The sequence below is a fragment of the Colossoma macropomum genome, unplaced genomic scaffold (genome assembly GCF_904425465.1).
Source record: "Colossoma macropomum unplaced genomic scaffold, Colossoma_macropomum, whole genome shotgun sequence".
Taxonomy (NCBI): domain Eukaryota; kingdom Metazoa; phylum Chordata; class Actinopteri; order Characiformes; family Serrasalmidae; genus Colossoma; species Colossoma macropomum.
The window spans coordinates 28,628,082-28,648,320 of record NW_023494795.1 but is presented as its reverse complement, the minus strand read 5'-3'; the positions used below and the strand labels follow the sequence as shown (position 1 = coordinate 28,648,320).

The 20,239-nt window shown below is 38.1% G+C and overlaps 1 protein-coding gene across 1 annotated transcript in view; it reads right to left on the bottom strand.

Annotated features, from left to right (window-relative positions):
- clvs2 (clavesin 2) overlaps nt 1-20,239 on the bottom strand; it is a 44,662-nt gene that overhangs the window by 5,373 nt on the left and 19,050 nt on the right. Inside the window, exons 3-4 of the mRNA XM_036582110.1 lie at nt 9,653-9,763; nt 8,909-9,129 (exon numbers count right to left, since the gene is read on the bottom strand). Of these exons, the coding sequence (XP_036438003.1) occupies nt 8,909-9,129; nt 9,653-9,763 (332 nt within the window). The remainder of the gene's footprint in view (nt 1-8,908; nt 9,130-9,652; nt 9,764-20,239) is intronic.

The window sequence follows — 20,239 nt, the reverse complement described above, 5'->3', positions numbered from 1 at the left end:
GCTTTTCAGAGACTCAAAGATCACACCGTGGCTTCTCTGAATGAAGAAAGATCATAGAAAGGAAGGAGGAAAAACTGATTTGATCCAGCAATCAACATATATGAAATGCACCTCCATGCGTTTGTTCCGTCTTTTTTCCTTTTTCCCCTCTCTTCAGCACGCGAATCCGAGCCTACAGCCCAGTTAAACACATACACTCACGCACACTCAAAACAAAATGAATTTAAAAAATAACCTTTTTAGGTTAACTTCTATTACAAGTTAATAATGTTTATCCTTCTTGTATAATTGTATCATTTTGGAGATACAAGCTTTTGTTCCAACACTGATGACAGGATTAAAACCTGCACCCGGAGTAGTTGGTGAGTGTGCATGTCCACATTGGTCACAGTCGAATAGATCAGCATGTGGAATTGATCATACTGTTGGATGCACTGCGATAGTCAGCATGAGCACACATTCAGAACATAACTTACATCACTATGGAAATCTATCACATCAGAGCAACAATAAAACGCCACTAACTTGTGAATTATATTCACTTTCAAAGGTTTCATTGCTCAAAGTGGTAGTTTGTGACAAAATGAACAGAGTTTCAGTTTTGTCAGATCATGTTCTTTACAAATATAAAATAAATGCCATTACAGCACTGAGACATGATTGAAGGAGTGGATTAAAAGGCAGAAATACCCCCTTTTTGCCAGGGCACTAAAGGGTTAACATGCTTCTTTGCAGTTTCACAGTGAATGCACTTTCTGGTGATTGAGCCAGAGAAGGTCATTTAATAGACAAAAAAAAAGTCACCATCGGACAGAGCACTGGCCTATTTTGGATTTATTTCCATAGCAGAGGCATAAGCAGCTTTGGGGACAGAGTGCTACCATTCATCATGCACAAATCTGGGACAGTTCACTGTGACAGACGCATTTATATGAGCGGTACTGGCGACTTGTAACATCATGACAGTCTGAGTAAACAAAACAGCACGTTTTTGCTTGAGTATAGGAGCAAATTGAATTATGTTTTCGTAAATAGCTAAAAAGCACAATCAATGAGGTATTAAGGATGAGCAATGTGACAATATGATATGTATGTTTTTGTGATAAATGATGTCACAATACACTTTTCTGAATATATTATGGATATCATGAGTACTTCATGAACACTACATGTATCATAAAAAAAGATACAGAAAGTTATAGAGCTTGTAATAATGTTTATGATTATCATGATAAATAACTGTGAATGATTGCTTTTCTGAGTACATCGTGGATGTCATTAGTATTAAAAGAGCACTGACCAACTGCATGTTTCATTACAAAGAGAGCAATCACAACTTGTTTGGTTTTTCTTTCTTTTTGCAAAGAACAGTGAAATCATACTCAATTGTCATCATAGGCCTTTTTTCTGTTTTGGGCAATTGGTTCATTTTGACTTAAATGGTCTTTTTCATGCAAAATGAGTTTTTCTCCCTTTTGTAAAAGTAAAAATGGGTGACACTTGAGTGGTCGTTTTAGATGAAACAAACTCTCAACAGACCCTCAGTAACATGTCAAAAACATATGAGGGTTAGGGTTAGGTTTTGGGTTGAGGTTAAGGTTAGAGTTGGGATTAGGGCCAGGATTAGGTGTTGGGTAACGTTGGGTAAGGTTAGGTTTGCGTAATGGGAGTAGCATATTAACAATACAGCTACTTAATGTAAGTAATGTATCCATAGAATATCTTCAAGATATTTACTTCAATGTATTCAGATGCTTCACTACTGCTACTTCACTGATATGTTGTTGATGCGTTACTGATACTCTGTTAAGAGTTTATTAATCATCTACAAAGGCCCACTCCAAATAAAGTGCTACCTAAAAATGTTCGATGTAAGCGTATATAAGCACTGTTAAAACATAAAAACTGTTAAGGTTTCAAAAACAAATGGTTAACTTTTCAGTCCATACAGCCCATATATGGGAACTAAACTGCAATAACAGCTTGTTTTGAATTCAGTGTTTTTGTGATGTCACAAAAAACAGCAGTTTAGCTTCACCCATTTTCGCTGAAGTTATAAGAAGAGTGTTTCAGCCCAGACTGCTTTTTGAATGAAACACAAAGAAGGGCAGTCAATCACTGCACTGTCTGTATCTTTTAAGACTATCTTTTAAAGTTCTGCTACTAGTTTTGAAGGTTCTAAATGACTTTAAAGCTCTGCTTACATCACAGAACGTCTGTCTGTTTACGTTCCAGCACATGATCTCAGATACTGGCCTGCTTCAAATACCTTCTGTAAAATACAGAAAACAGAAAAGCCTCGTTCAGTTATTCTGCTTCTAAACTGTGGAACTCAAATCCACCTTTTATTAGACAGTCAAGCTCAGTGCTCACTTTTAAGAAACTGTTGCATCTCTTTCACTTGACGTTTAATTAAAACTCTACGTCTCTTGGTATTTATCTTTTAATTTGATCTGTCATTGTTTTATATGATTTTCCATTACTTAAATTTCTTGTATTACTGTTAAGCTTCATCACCTGCCTGTAAAGCACTCTGAGCTGCCACCAGCATGAAAAGTGCTATATAAATAAAGATTATTATAATTATTATTATTATTATCATCAGGACTGAGCTCATTTACGTAATCCGTTACAAGAACAGCCTGTTTAATTCTAAGGGATAAAGAGAAGTTTGTAAAATAGTCATGTAAAAATGAATTATGACACATAATACCACATAAAGTCATAAGTGTGCCTCAGGGGAAAGAAAACCCATTTGGAAGAAAAATATATGTACATATGTTTGCTCATTAAAATATATGTGCAATGTAAATGTAGGTGCTAAATATATTTAACCAAACCATTTTTTAATATATAAATATATGCCAATATATGCACATCAATACACTGAATATATATGCACACATGTAGATGAAATGTATGTAATTGTGTCAATTTTTAGAATTTACATGATGTCAAAATATATATAACAAACTTTACTGCATATTTTAAAAAATATGGAAATATATTTCATTAGCAAATGAGAAAATGGGTAAAACTGTAGGATGAAAAGCCTAATTTTTCAGCATCTGATGATTAAGAACTTTAGGAGCAGTGGTGTGCACTGCAGCATTAGCAGCAAAAAAAAAAAGTTGCTTTGAAAATGTTCATATGATCTTTCAAGAGCAGACAATCGCAAGTGCGTGTAGTCAATTACTCTGACTAATGTAGCCCTTTTAGGGCCTGTGGCTGAGGCTGGCTTTTTTTGCGGGCAGACATTTTCTATTATTCACGACACTGTTACGCAAAGGAATAATTGGCAAAATAATAAACTGCTCAGCTTGGGGAAATCAAATTGTCATTTGAGAAAAAGCCAGAGTCTCTGCCGTGTGTTTAGTTAGTGGCTGTGGAGGTAGAAATGTCAGCCGCGATACATCTAACTCGCACTGATCTGCTGATCCCGCACAGTTTTCAGTGAGCGACAGAAAAAATAAAAAAACTAAAGCCGATGTACTTCCACTACGGCGAGGCTGTGATGGACACAAACAGTGGGGTTTCCAAAAGGGAGCACTACAGAAGCTGCTGTGCCTTGGGCTGTAGCGCTCTCCTGCTCTGTCACACGTCTACACGCTTTTCCTCACTGAACTCTCCGTGGTACTGCAGCAGTGGAGGCAGGAGTGGAAAAGTCAGATCACTGCCAAAGGTAAAGCTCCATCACATCTGTTCATGCTCCAGAGCATGTGACTCCAGCGTATCACTCATTGAGGGCAGCTCATGGCAGCATCTTTTATGTCTAAAGCTGATTTCATGACCCAGTAAGTCGAGACACCCCTGGAGACATTAAAGACAATGAACTGCAATTTCTAGACCTTACCCCAAATGTAGTCCCTCAGCCAAGACATGTTTGGTGTCCGAAGCTTGCTTCTTTAGTTTTGTACTCGGGCTATGAGGCTAAAGTAGCCCATATCATTATAGATTAAATGTTCCTCAATTTTGTGAAGTTTACTGTAGTATATAAACATTGCTAAACTTTTAAATATGCCGTCCACTCCCAAGTCCATACAGTCTATATATGTACACTAAACTGCAAAAACAGACTTCATAGTCTTTATTTTGGTCCTGAAAACCAACACGTTTACATATAACCACCTATTTAGCCTACAGCAGTTTAGCCCCTATTCATAGTTATAAGGAGTGTTTCAGCCAGGACTGCTTTTTGAATGAGGCACAATGCAGGGCAGATGATCAGAATGGAGTTCACTTACATATATACAGGCCAGGCTAATAAACAGAGGTCTAAAAGTGGCCATGTAAAAATAAATTATGACTATTTTTGGTACATAAACCCATTTAAACATCATAAATGGATACAAGAACAATAGAGGGTATGTGCCCTTTAAATAATCTCAGACTTTTTATGTGGTGTCTTACACTGTCTGACATGCTGTACTCTGCATAGCTGAAACCAGTAACAGCAGCTTAAACTTAGACTTAAAGAAATGAGGTCGAGAGAATCTGATATGCTTAGTTAATAACAGGCTCACCAGCTACCGTTAATGCTAGCTAATGTTATTCTGTCCATTGTTTAGTAACAAGTAGTAAATGCACTCTGACATATATATAGAGATCGATGGTGTTCACTCTAAATTACAAGTGCATTGTGGGAGATTGTAGTGCCTCTAAATTACTCTGGAATTCCATTTTACAGTTCAGACACTAAGAGAAAAAAGACCTACGTAAATATCAGGCCCTACAGTGCAAACAGGGATCAGTTCTAATTACGGACCTTGTCTATACTACTGACCATTTTTATAGATTCATGCCTAAATATTCACCCTCTTGTTATAAAATGTGTCAAGTTTTTAAGAAGTCTCAGAAAGACTATATCTGAAAATTTACAAAGTGGACCAAATTCAGGCTGCATGATGGCTGCTGCTACTGCCTTTAGCTATGTAATGCGCTTTTGTCCGTTTTTATAGGTTAATAATTTTACCCATGGTTAACCGTTGCAAATGCCAGTGTTGGAATACTGAAAATGCTGCATTTCAGGAAGATGAAGGAAATGTCCAGGCTAACAATTCAGTGTTTTAACAGGACTGTATGTGTCGAGATTGGCTGTATTAAAACATTACACTTTGCTACTCTGAAACATGAATGCCAAAAGCCAGCCGTACACTTCAGTTAAGGTGCTGAGACGTATACCAAGAATATTTACAGCAGATATTTCAGTATTAGTTATTTCATTTAGTTCTTTCCTCATTTGAATTACACTGCCAGCGTTAATGTGAGTGTGTTTCCAAGGATGCACTGTCAAGTTAACTGGGCTCTGGGTTAAATATGTTCCTCTAGCTGATGTTAGCTAGGAGTATATTTCTCTTACAAACTAACAGGTTGGTACATCATCCACTGAGTAGAAAAAGGCTAATTTTAATTATAAAAGGATTTCAAACTGTGTCTCTGAATGATGCTGAATTTTGTGCAACACCAGTGTTGTGACCTAAAAATGTAAGACCTACATTAATACCAGCCAACTTCCTTTTGTCATGCTTCCCTCCAGCTTGGTTGGTTGAGAGGCTCATCTGCCACAAAACTCCCTTTCCAGGATGCTACAGTGAATAACGTGAATAATACATCAGGGCAAGTGTGCTCACTGCCCCCTAGTGTGTGTTCACTAGTGTGCATGTATGTGGGTGTTTCACTGCACGGATGGGTTAAATGCGGAGGTCTAATTCCACAGCGTGCAAACACAGTTGGCCGATGGTTCTGAATTCAATTCAATTCAATCATGAATCACCTTTCCAGAGATCTAGCTCACCTGAGTTTTGACGAGCGCCAGCTGCTTGTCATCAACGGACTCTTTAAATACTGTTTGCTCACCACTCACACTTTGAGAAGTATTCCCCAGGGATCTCGTTCCTGTACATACTAAGCGTTCCATGTTTTTGACCATTACCTGTATTTTTGGACGATTTTTGCTTTGCCCTTTTTGTAGTTTTGGTTAACTGTTTTTCCCCTGATTGATATTGGACTGTTCATGGTTTTTGCTCTTTGCCTCATGTTTTCACATTACTGTTTTTTTTGGTATTAATCTCAGCCTGTATGCATCTATGTGCATCTGACCCAGCCTGATTCATCACACATTTAAATTTCCTTTTTTTGGTTTTATTCCTCCCTGAAATTAAGTATGTCACACACAGTGTCAGAAACCATATAAGAAAGTCTCTTTGGGATTACTTAATAACTGCACATGGTTTGAGGCAAGTGTGTGATGATTTAGCCATGCAATGTGCACAGTCTTCACTGGTGGGGTGTCAGCTATCATTACTCGTACATTAGCCTTATAGCTCCAGTGCAAATCTAAAAAAAACAAACTTCAGAGCCATATCTTGGCTAATTGACTACACTGGGGAAAAGGGCCAAATGATAAAAACTTAGCTTTTCACTGAACTTTCTCTATCATTTTAATCTGGAGGGTAACTACAAAAATCCTTTGCCTGCTTAAAGAAGGTAGTATGTAACAACGAGGCTCCGGTGAATGTTTGCGCACAGGCCTTTCTGAGAACTGCTGCTCATTTGCACGTCTCGCGAGCTGCTCAGTGATGTGCTCTCAGGCAGCCCTCGGAGCGATTCAAAAGAATGAACGCCGAACAAACAAAGGAACGAACACTGGCAACAAACTAACTGTGTGTTTCTGCCACCAAACAAGCCAATATAATTAGCGCTATTCCTTGTACATTGTTGAACAGAACTGTTCACATCAGATTAATTTCAGCCATGTTAACTAGCTCACTGCATCTCCCATTAATCACGCATTGTCTGTGTGAGTAAAGATCAGGCGACCTCAAATCCTAATGAAGCGGACCCCCACACACTCAATTTTTAACGTAAGCTCATCAACAATTTCACATCCATCCGACTCAGCTGGCAACTGCTCAGTGTAATGATGCAATAACCTCACAACAGCATGAAGAACACAAACATTAATGATGCATTTTTGCTTTTAACCCTCAGAAGCGACAGTCGTCGCCAGCAACAACAAAAATGTTGTCATTTTGGAGCAATTATTTCTGTATGAATAGATCATTAAAACAAGCTGAGAAATTCATTCACAATTACAATTTTTAATTTTTCCAAATATTGCATTTGTGTTTGTAAGGAGACGCTTTATGATTTGAATCTGATGAACAATTATTATTTTGTCTAAAAGGTTGTTTTGCAAAAAATATTGTTTACATTTATGCCACATTTTTGTATTTTATTTAATCAAAACAAAGAAACTCAAACTTATAAATACATAATGTAAATCAAATGGAAATATAATGTATTATGTAACTGCATGCCAAAGTAATTATGTACAAAAAATGTATGGTGGACAAAATAATACACAGTATGTACTTTATGTGAAAGCACTGTTACTGTTGCTACAAAATTACTTTCATTTGAGGAAAAAAATGTAAATTTCTACTTAAGTACAAAAGTACAAAAGTACTTAAAGTATCAAAATTAAAAGTAGTGCGTAGGTAACAAGATAACGCGGGGCACAATTTAACACAGACTTTTTACGTTGTTAAAGAAGGTAAAGCAGTGTGTGCTTCTGGCCACATTATCACATTTCATAGCCACAGTTTCCCACCAAACTTCAGAGCGTTTCGTCAGTGTTTTAAAGAGATCTGTGCCAAAGTGTTTTCAGGGCATGTGTTTTTTTCAACGCAAGTTTTTTTAGTTACTGTGCTGATAAATTGCAAAATCCAATCACTCTCTTTTTGGCTATAATGCGGCACCTATTTAAAGCAGGTGACAAGCTCACAGCAAGTGCTAGCTGGGCTCAAGTACAGCCTCCGTACTGCGGGGTTATTTGTAACACAGCGTTAATGTCTGTTTTATAGATAGTTAATATATATAATGCAGTTTGGTTGGAAAATATATTTGCTTCTTACACCATAGAACTATATTGAATTAACTTTGTTTGCACTAATTCATCAGACTTTTCTAGCAGGTGTTAAACTGACCCTCCGTCTGTTACAGTTAACCCACCCATGAGGTAACTGCAACATTGCATGTCCCGTCATTTTCAGCGTAATTGTACCTGAATGGTTGGTGCTAGAAAACAAAGTTGAAGCGGTCGTTGGTAGCAGAGATGTATATGTTGCTTGTATAAAAACATGATTATTCCAGCTTAAATATTTTTCAAATTATTTTGCAAAAATCAAACTGTATTAGGTTGTGCCCCGCTCTCATCCACTGTGAGCCGTTTTAGTTATTATATTTGTTACATTTATTTCGATGAACAGTCTCTATTAACATCTGTGTGTCTGCATACATAAAATTAATGAAAAGTTTGCTGAAAAAAAATGAAACAGGTTTCATTTTCAACACATACGAAAGTAGGGTCTTTATTATGAAATGGAGTCGAGTAAAAGCCATAATAAGAAATGGAAATAACAAAACTTGAAAAAAAGTACTTGAATACATTAATGAAGCACATGCCATTACTGTCCACCATTAATGATATAATTATGTATAAAATGTCAAATGTATGGAAATGATAATAACTCTCTGACTTCTACGGTTTAATTAAAGCAATAAGTTAACAATAATAATGTAAATTAAATATATGTATATATGTGTAAATACCTTTGGTAGTATATTTTAATGGTTGCCAAGCAACATACAGTTGTATGCATAAAATCACTAACATTAGAAATAATACAAATAAACAAATGGCAAAAACACCTTTTACTGCCAAAATAATTAGGTTTTAAACATTTTTTCTGGCTGCCCAACACTTGTACAGTATTGTATATGTGTATATCACATATTTGACAGCTCAGCCAACCAAATTTTAGAATAAAAACTATTGGTTTTATGAATAAACATGCACATATCACGTGCGTAAGATAAGCAGGCAGATGGGGAAGGATTAACTGACCTTTTCATGGTTTTTGGGGACAGGTCTTTCTCCAGGTCCTTCACTGAGAGCGTGTAGGACTCAGGGCAGTAGTCAGTTTCCTCATCGTAGGCGTGGTCCAGCAGCGTCCTGGCCCACGTCCCCATGTCGTAGGGGGGCAGCATGCCGCCCAGTTCTGAGGGCAGGATCTCTGGCACGATCAGCTGGTGTAGACTATTCAGATTATTCCCATGCATGAAGATCTGCGCATGACACAGCAGGAAGAAAACAGATAATGATCATCTAATGCCTGCCTGGCTCTTTCTATTACATTACTGATGTGATACACAGCACTGTCAGGGTAATCTATATTTATACGGATGAAAGTAAAGTTTTTTTTTTTTTTTGGAATTTCTGTTTGATATAAACTCTACAAACTCTTTATATAATATACAATATTCATCACAGGCTGCTTTTTAATTTGATAATGAGCCAGTTAAAACATTTGACTTCATAACTGATGTGTTTTCATCCATAATGTTTCCAGTTTCTTTGTAGAAATATTTGACAATAAGGAAACGTTGTTAGTTTAATGGACTACACAAGCGATGCACTGAACGATTATTCCCAAGCACGACAATCTGCACAGCAGGAACAAAACAAACAGTTAATGACTATCGGAGGCCTGCTTGTCCTTTATCTAGTGACATTCTCCGAAGTTATTGATGTTAGTGCTAATCTGATTAGCTCTCTCCCTCTCCCTCTCCCTCTCTCTCTCTCACTCACCCTTTTCCTTGTTTTGTCCTTCAGGAAGGGCCTGATGACCGTGTACAGAGCGTGGATGTACCATGGCTGGTTCACAAAATGGATCCCTCCGAATCTGGCTGGAAAGCTGTCCTATAAACAACAAAAAACAGAAATATGGTTATGCTTCTTCATGTATCTGCTGTTGGATGCTTTTTAAGCAAACATCTGCTGACACTGATATGATACCAATATCATCATGCAGCTCAAGGCGTTCATGATAAAATATAACAGTGTAAATAAACAGTGAACAGGAATAAACTGAATAAAATTATCATTAAAAGTAAAAGTAAAATACAAATAAATAAAGATGAAATAAGAAAAGGGAATAAGAATGAAAACAAAAAGCAAAAACAGAATGAAGGATTAAAAAATAAAGACACAAAAAAGTAACAATATAAAACCCGAATACTGTGCAAAGGTTTAGGGATCTGAGACAATCTGTTTTCACAAGCTGTTTAATTACTCAGTAGATGTTTATTTACTCAGAAAAACACAAATATTAGAATAAACACAAATTAATACAAGTAATGATTGTACATATGTCAAAGTTACCCACTTCCAAACCTCTCCTAGTGGCAGAAATTTCTGATTTATCTAATAAACATTTAATTATGGTAAATCAGGTGCTGCTCGTGGAATTTAACAAATCCATATGATGGCTGGAGTGCAGTGAGAAAACTGGAACCAAACCACAATCTGTTTTACTCACTGTTCAAGAGGGTCAATATTCTAACCGTAAAGCAATCAAAATAATACATTAACACAATAAACAAGAAACAAATCACATTACAAGAAATCCAAAGCCAGAATCTCCAGCTTTCCCACAGGACCTCTGTGGTGGAAAATGGCTGATTATGTGAACCATTAGTGTTGCTTTTAAGCACTTGCGTGTTCCAGATTATAAGAAGGATTAATCCAAAAAAAGATGAGTAAGCACCTGCCTCTCCCAAGATCACACCGAACACTGAGGTTTAATCCCCAATCAGCTGTTTATCCACATTTATCAGCCTGACTTAAATAATCCCTGCTATGATGCCTTACATCAACACTTTGAGTCAGGTTAGAATTGTCTGAGCTTCAACCTGAGAAGATAATACCTTGAACTGCTAATCGTGACACTGACATATATGGCCTACAAGAAAAGCTAAGCAGCTTAAGCTAAAGAATATCAAATCTTAAACATTACTGGATATTTTGCTACAGTGAATTGAGGCTGTGAACGTACTCTCATCTGCCCAAAAGAAACTTACATGACTCTGGGTTATTTTTATAGCTTATCTTTGGTACATTCTGAAAATGTGTTTTAATATTAGAACTTGGAAGAAAGCACTGAAGAGGTGATTATTTATTTTATGCAATCACTGACAAACAATGTTTTTATACAATATTCAATGTAGGCTACATTTTACAGTTAATGTTGCACTTATTTTTAAAACGTACTAACTTAATAACTAATTCTTCCATCATATAATTAAAAATATTTGACAAAAATAGAAATTTCACGTTTCAAACATGCACAGAAGGTTTTTTTTTTGTTTTTTTTTAAAAGAGATGGCACAATACCACGTTTTCTTTTCTGATACCAGTACTGGTATGGATGATTGAGCATCAGCTCTGATATTTTTTTCTTTAACAACTACTAAGCTGTAAAATGAGCTAGTTTTAATGGAAGCGCTTTACTTAAAAAGCGCATCTAAAAGAAGTCCATCATGTTGAAACTACTCAGGCACTCTACTAACCCACAGCAAGAACTACACAGCTACATCACACAGTGTGAGTAAGCACTGTTTCAGGACAGAGTTGTTACAGGATTGGATCACATTCATTCTTTCTGATATCTGATCCATTATTTCCTGCTGTTGTCAGCCTGATACTGATACCATCCACACCAATATGCCAAAATGACAAAATATATCACTTTCCAAATCAGAAACAGTGGACACAGTGTTGGCAAAAATGTACATATCGGTGCATAACTACAACAAAACGCTGTATTGCACACATTGTAATGTACTGTGCAGAAGTCCACAGTTCAAAGACCACCCTTTCATTTATTCAATGTCCAGTCAAAACAGCCTTTACAAGTAAGTTATGCCTTTTTCTAAGATATTTCTCAGGAGATATAAGATAACTTGAGCGACTAAGGACATCTGGAGTTCAAAAAATAAATGCTACAGAAAAAATGGGACTCCAAACAACCGTGCAAAACCTAGTGGACACCAAACCTGTCCCAATCAGTTAAACAGTGTTTAAAGCTTTCATCTTTGAGAGAGAGGAGAAAATCAAGCTGCTTTAGATCTGAAAAAATCCACAAGTGTTTCTGTCCATCCGAGAGAAAACAACTCAGAGCTATGGGTCTGAAAGGATGTGTGGTTGTCAAGAAGCCTCACTAAGAAAAGAAAACAGACAAAAAATAAGGAAATCACCCAAAAAATCTGCTGGTGTTCTCAGAACCATGGACTGACCACCTCAGAGCCCAGCCCTCAACATCACTGAATGTGTTTAAGATTATTTGAATGGTGAGAAGCAGAAAATGTAACCAACTTCTAAGACTGAACTGTGGAGATGTGAAAAAATATCTATTGCAGATTTCTTTGAAAAAAGTCTCTTAAAAAGAATGGAAGCTGTAATAAAGGCAAAAAATTGACACAATAAATACTGTAAAAAATATTCTATTATAATTTATATATAAATTATATTGTATTTAGTTTTTGAGGCTTATGTGTAATTTTCTTTTAAATACATGTTTTCAGCATTTTTTCCTTTTTTTAACATCAGTCTTTCATATTTCTGTGTGAAGGCGAACTCTAAAGGCTGAGTGTGCTGTATGATGCTGATTCTGTTCTATAGGCCTCAGGCTCTGAGAGCAGGCTGAGCCTGGCACTACTGCTGGTGGTGACGGTGGAGAACAGCTGGGCTGCAGGGCCACCAGGCCAGCGCTTGCGTCTGGCAGCAGGCCGCAGGCTCACAGGAGGCTGCTCTGGCACCACATCACACACAGACACACACAGGCCCAGCTGATAGCAAGCAGTGAGAGGGCAGAAGGCCTGGACAGAGCAAGGCCACTGAGCTTTAACCGACCAACAGAAATCAAACTTTTAACAGAAATGATTCATTCAGTAGAACTGATTCCTTCAACAGAGCTGATTCTTTCAATGGAACTGAAATTCTCCGCAATACTGCTTCTCTCAACAGAACTGGTGCATTCAGCAAAACACACTGTGCCGACTGGGAAACGTGCAAGAGAGCTGCGTTACAAATAAAGAGCAGAATCCATCATGGCTGTCTCTTTCTCCAGCATGAGCAGCTGAAGCCTGATTGATCTGAACCGCCAAAGTACAAAAGAGGAAAAAGAAGGGGGCGGAGAGTGGGATGGCAGAATTGAGCTTGAACAGATGGACATGGGCTTGTCCTGCTGCCTGTACAGAAACATATTCAGCACTGCTGAAGCAGAAGCCAGGTTCATATGAAAGCATCTAAACAAGACCAATTATCCTGGAACAAACATCCTAATAATCTGCCTGTTATAAAGTCTGTCATAAAAATTCAGAGTACAATTAGATACAAAGTGTTATTTATATCAGTTATTTAGTATAAATTCCACATGTTTTTCCATCATTCCATTGGGAGCTACTTTTTTTAGCAAGAAAACACATGAATAGGAATCAACTACACACTTCAGTGGCCTTTTATTGTTCCTCTGATTAGCCAATCAATAATAAACATTTCCATAGCGCTGTGAACTGCCTTCTGAATGTGAGCACATGTTTATTCAGAAATTACTGCAGTGCATCCAACAATAAAGGCAACATGGAGTCTCTCATTGTGATAGGAAGCATGATAGCAGACAGAAAGCTCCAGTTCCACATACCGGTCCATGTTACATTTACATTTATGCATCTGGTAGATGCTCTTAACCAGAGTGACTTACTTAATTGCATTAATGATGTAGGCAAATGTAGCATTAGGAGTCTTGCCCAAGGACTCTTACTGGTATAGTGTGATGTGCTTGGCCAAGCAAGGAATCAGTCCCCAGTCTGCCATGTGGTGGGCTCTGGCCATGTGATCGGCTATGGCCAGTGTGGACATACAAGTGCACCAAATACTCTGGGGGCAGATTTAAGTACGCTAAACTGGATTCTTCAGATATTGTCCTCCAGTCAAAGAATGTCATTGCTAATGAATACAATTATGCCACTTATGATTTATTTCCAGTGTGTATTTTGAGATAAAAGCGAGTCAAAGCTATTTCAGTTCCATGCAGGGCAAGGTATTGCTCAAAATTCGTCCATACCAGGGGTCAGCAACATGCGGCTCCGGAAGCCGCTTCCAGCCCATTTACTGCCCTGTTGCAGCTCCAAAGCAGAAATAGATTTTTGGGTAAAAATAAAATAATCCTCCCTTAATGCAGCCTATATCTGCTAATTCACCAACCTTTAACCCTGAAGGTTGGCGCGCAGACAACTAGTCATTGTAGCAACGCAGACAAGAATCTCACCTAGCTAGTAGTTAAGAAAAAGGCAAAGAGAAAGATTTAAGATGAACATCAACAACCAGAGACTAATGGACTTATTTGCACTTATAATCACTCCATCTGGTTTCCTAATACATCTAATCTGCAACTAGAAATTGTCAAACACCGGTTGCAAAGCTGAAGTCAGTTTCTCGTTCGCCAGCCTCTTGTTCTAATTGTCCTGTTCCACCTTAAACGGGGCAGCAGTAACATTCTGGCACCTCAGGCACCATTTAAGATGGAACAGAAATATTCGAACAATAAGCTACTGAATGAGAAGCGACTTCAACCTTGTAAAAAACAGAACATTAAGAGACATTTTACAAGAAACTATTCCACTTTTGCGGAAAAGCTTCCTGCTGCAGATGCGAGAAAAACAGCTATAGCTGAGCTGAATCTTAAAACAAAGCAAAGTAGGTCTTTGTTTCCATTTATATTAAAGCTTTTAGCCTACACTAACACATTAGCACATGCTGAGACATATTTACAGACAAGATGGTAAAATTAGCATAAAACGTTGTGGCTTCCAAGGTGGCTTTTTTGTTGAAAGGACAAAATGGCTCTTCTTAACATTTAGGTTGCCGACCCCTGGTCTATACCAATACAAAATTAAAACAGACTGTTTACTTAAGTACTGAAATTTGGTTGTGAATGACATGGAATATTTTGATATTTGATGATTCTGAAGTAATCTGGTCAGTAACAACTACAGAATTTCGATACCCACCCCTAATCCTACGCACAGGTTTTTAAGCACCGGAATGCTTCTTTTTTCATCATGAGATCATCCGAAATGAGATTGCAATGAAGCAGAAGTAAATTTCCAAAGAAGTGACCCATTTTCTCATTAATAGGAACAGTGCACTTAGTGGAGCATAAGGCCATCGGGCAGATTTCATAGATTTTGGTGACTGAGCCGATCGAACGTGGCCAGAAGAGACAAAGGGCTCTCAAATATGGACACTGGAAAGCCAGGAAACACTCATTTAACATGATAGTCTATGACACTTTATCTAGGCAATTTTGCTGTTTATTTTGCTGTTTAAGATGCCTCCATTGTTCCCTCTTTTTCCCCCCTTTTCATTTTGTTAGTAAGTAATGTTCTCATCTTGTCAGGGCTCATTGATTAAGCTTGAGTGAACTCTCTAAGTAATTGTAAAAAAAGAGTCCATTTGCGAGGGTTCTTTTGAAAGACATGGCCTGGAGTGAGGACAGTACTTTGCCATGGTTTCAATATCAAATAGTGCACCCCAGTCTATGCATACTTCAAGAGCATCCTCCACTAAAAGCCTGCCAACAGATGTAGCCGCATGTGCTCCTCCTTCTGAATCTGGAGCAAGTCTTTGGAGAGAAGCTACATACATTTACCAGACACGAATGATCAGAATCCTACAATCATAACAATATATGACAGGTACTTGTTATATGTGTCTTTTTGGAGCAATAAGCCATGTCAGCAACTGAAGAACTGCAGGTGGTGTTTTAGGTGTCCTTGGCAAATTAATCTAGCATCATGAGCCCACACTCTAACGATTTATCATATTTTTTGTCATAATCGCAATATGAGTTGCTGCAGTAAACACATTGAAAAGGGCTGCAATGACAGAATTGAGACTGAGAGAGTCTGAAAGTTAGAAATAACTGCACCACTCAAATTAGATTACTCACACCAGGATGATCTTTCCCAACAGAGACTTGTGTACGTGGATGATGTAATTACAGCAGTAACAGTACTACATCAATATATCAGAAGTAATGGTAATATTAATAGTACTATATGTTATAGTAGTATTAGTACTTTATCGATATATCAGTTGGCTGATAAAACTGGATGATAACATTCTTGGATGTTCTACTGGTTGGGTCTGGTCTCTCCAGAATCTGCTTAGCTGATAGTACATTTATGCTATTGGTAGACACTTTTATCCAGAGTGACTTACAATTTAATCATGTTACAGAAGTAGGCGAATGTAGCATTAGGAGCCTTGCCTGAGGACTCTTATTGGTATAGCCTGGTGTGCTTGTTCAGGTAGAGAACTGAACCCCAGTCTACCGCATGGAGGTCAGGGGTATCATCCACTACGCCATACCAACAAAAATACCATCACATTATCTTTAGTAAAGGGCAGGGGTTGGCAACATGCAGCCCCGGAGCAGCATGCGGCTCTTTTACTGCCCTGTTGTGGCTCGACAGCAGAATTAGATTTTCAGTTAAACATAAAATAATCCTCCTTTGCAGTAAAATAAAGCTCAGATGATCATTCTAATACAGTTTTAACTATAAATGGTCTTAAATGCTGGAATTAATTTATAACTGCTAATTCACCCTTTAACCCTGAAGATTGGCATGCAAACTGCTGGTCACACAGCAACTGAGACAACAATCCTGCCTAGCTAGTGCCTAATGAAAAGGCAAAGAGAGAGATTTAAGACGAACATTAATAATTTGGAGATGATTGGACTTTATAACATTATATTTACATTTATAAGCACTCTGTAACGAGAATCTGCAACGAGAAACTGTCAAACACTAAATTATCACAAAGCTGAATTCAGTGTCTTGTTCGAATTTTCCCGTTCCACTTTAAATGGTGCAGCAGTTACATTCTGGCGCTTCAGGCACCGTTTAAGTTGGAACATGAAAATTTAAACAAGAAGCTGGAGAATGAGAAGCTGACCTCAGCCTCATAACATATCTAACATTGAGAGACACTTTACAAGAAAGTATTCTACTTTTGTGGAAACATTTCCTGCCGGAGATGCGAGAAAAACAGCTATAGCTGAGCTAAAGCTTAAAGCAGAACAAAGTAAGTCATTTATATTGTTTTCTAGCCTTTACTAGTATATTAGTACATTCTGAGACATACTTACAGCCAAGATGGTAAAATGGACATAAAATGTTGTGGCTCCCAAGTTTGGTTCAATTTTTATTGAAAGGACAAACTGGCTCTCCTAACTGTAAATGTTAAAAGTTTACTTTGCTATTTATGGACTGTTTGTTTTTTTTTCCATCTGCCATGATGAAAACAGCATTGATGTCAGAACTCAGTTTTGCCACATTAAAAATTTTAATGCATCCAAGTTCATCATCCAACTTCAAAGGGTGTGCATGTGATGTGTCCCGATAGGAAAAGCAGCTTTACAAAGCAGACACATGATGTCACACCACTTTGCTGACACACTATGTCACTACGTCTGTGTCTGAAACTGAAGGCAGCTGTCTCAATGCCTCACTGCCTGTGCTAGGTATCTGCACCGAATTGTGTAGACTTGCTTCAAAGGCATCACCTCATTTCCAAAATACGTCAGCTCACTGCTAGCTGTTAGCGTCAAATGTTAGCATCTTTTACCCAGAAAAAGGACTTTTAAGGAGACTAGCTTACTGAACTTTATATAACTAAAATAAAGCATTGCACTTGTGCAGGAACAAGTCTCTCTCCTCTGCTGTGTCGGTGCCGATGTTTTCTGCTTTTTTTCCTAACGGCATCAGTGCTGACACAAAGGATTATGGGAAATGAAAGGCAGTGAAGGATCTATGTACACTGGCTTCAAAAAACAGGCGAATAGAAGAATCTCAGCAGGCAGCACTTTATACGGGGGATCGTTTCGGACATGACTGGGTGTTTTCCTGCGTCAGAGTACTGTATGAGTAGGAAGCATGTGTTACATTTCACACACAGCCAATAACAGCCAATGCCTGTTAAAACGAGTGCTGTAAGTCTCGAGAGAACAAATGAGACTCATACATGATAAATTATTAATTTTCTGGACCTGGACTTGCTGCACATCCAGAGATACGCTGTATACCTCAAACACAATTTATCACATCTCATACTGTCAGCACAGTATCCAGTAACTTCATCACATATCACATTTCTTCTACATTATTGGCACCCTTCATGAAAATGTGCTAGAATCAAAATATGAAATAACCTACAAACACTATGAGTGAAACGCTCTTGTAGGAATGATTTCTACTAGTTAAATTGTAAGCAATTTATTCCAAACCTTTCTGATGAACATTTGAATTATTATATGTACTGTTTATATTATATGATTTATTTCCACAATTTCTTGAGGGGTGCCAATAATTCTAGAGCTGACAGTGTAAGCCCTGCTGAGATTAAGTTCTTGCATGGTTACACTCTGATGCCATAAACCAAAGCCAAAGCTAACAGAATCTGAACCGTTCTCCATGCAAACAAACAATTACTCTAACTCCTGCCACTCAGTCCCAGTTCCGTCGCCTGTAGTTTGTTCAGCCGAGCAGCAGGCTGGGAGCTTTCTACTGCTTGGGATGCAGCAGACCTGAACATCCAGATGGGCCACTCAAGCTCCCTCATCATGAGAGAAGTTGCCTTGCTCCATGTGTAAACTGCTCCAGCTCGTCACAGGCTCTAACCTCTCTTCACAGCGCTCTCTGTCTTCCCCCACTCTCTAAGCTCCTGTGTTTGCACTAAGAAAACCACTGCTGGCCTGATAAATATTGCATGCACCCCCTGTCCTTTGCACAAAGCCATGCAAGCAAAGATTATGAACTTGACTGATTTCCTGGGGTTGGTTTGTGTATGCACAGGTATAAGGTCTTCAGTCAGAATATACATGGAGTCATATTAGTAGATTGATAATATAGCTTTGTAGGCTGATAGGCCATAATGCTTCTGTTTCACTGAGACATGGAATCCATCATTTGTCGCTAGCTGCTCTAATCCCTTAATGGTCTGCGGATTTGATAACGCAATCAGCAGGATGCAGGAGGCTGGACAGCCTATTTATGAAATGACCATGAAATCTGTGTTACTTTGACAATCTCAATCGATTCAAAGGATCGTACAGATATTGATGGGTTTGGTTTTAAACCAAGTTTGATTCTGTTTGGTTCATTACATATAAGTTAATCTTCAGAAAATATCTCAGAGCACATATGTGGCTTTACTATACTGATACTAGGGGTTCGGGCTGTAATAAGGTATCTTGGGGTATTTAGCAGCACCCCCAGATTTCCACAGCTAAAATAATAATAATTAATCATTATATCTCCTGCTCACTGTGCTTTCTTATGTTAAATCTCACCATGTGGCACAAGTGGTAACCGTGTCCTATATCAACACATCTGATAGGTAGCCAGTCAGTTTATTTGAATAAATTACTTCCAGCATAAGTGAGCAGAGTGATTATGTGCAGCTGTGGTTTGACATGTCAGTAATATGTTTATTTATATGCTTATTTACATATGAATATTGTTGACTCCTGCCTCATTATAGCACTATATAACATAATCTGATGTAAATTAGCAAAAGGCAAATCATTTTTGCATGACGTTACCGTTCGTGTCAGTTACACAATTACTTAAAATTTCAGCCCCCAGCTTAAAAAACATCCTGCGTCTCTGCGCTCCACCCATTTATATTTTACAGGAGTCAATGATTGGTGGTGTGGGAGCTCCACAATAGGTGGCGCTGATAGAAAGAGAGGAAAATCAGAGCTAAAACTAAGTATGATAGCGGTTCAGCAATGGCTAAAAGCGACACACACTGCAGAACACAAGCAATTTCAGTCACTCTACTCCGCGCTCTCAGATATCCTCTAAACAGGTGTCATTTTAGCATCAGTTAGCTGGAACTGAGCCTGTGCTGTGGTGTGTGGCTCATTTGGCCAGCTAACTTAGCTATCGTTAGCTTAGCCAAAACACTACAGCCCCAAACACCACAAAACAGGTTATATTTCGACTGTCTGTCGACTCAACTCTTCAACAAGTCACTCAACTTTTACTCTCATTGACATTAGTTTTTATCATCTACACTTGTTAGGCAGAATCAAACGTGTGGTGTGTGGCACTGTTCGGGTCTGTGCCCTTCTAAGCTAACGGTAACAGCTGTTATTATACTAGCTAAGCTAATCCTAACCACTACTTCCCAGTACCAATCCCAACCATTTATTGTGGGATGGCTTGAAAATCGTGCCCTGTGTTCACTTATTTGGTGACCATCTAAGTGAATAAACTTTCTCATTATTTCTGATTTTGGAACGACGCAGGGTGAAACAGCACAAAA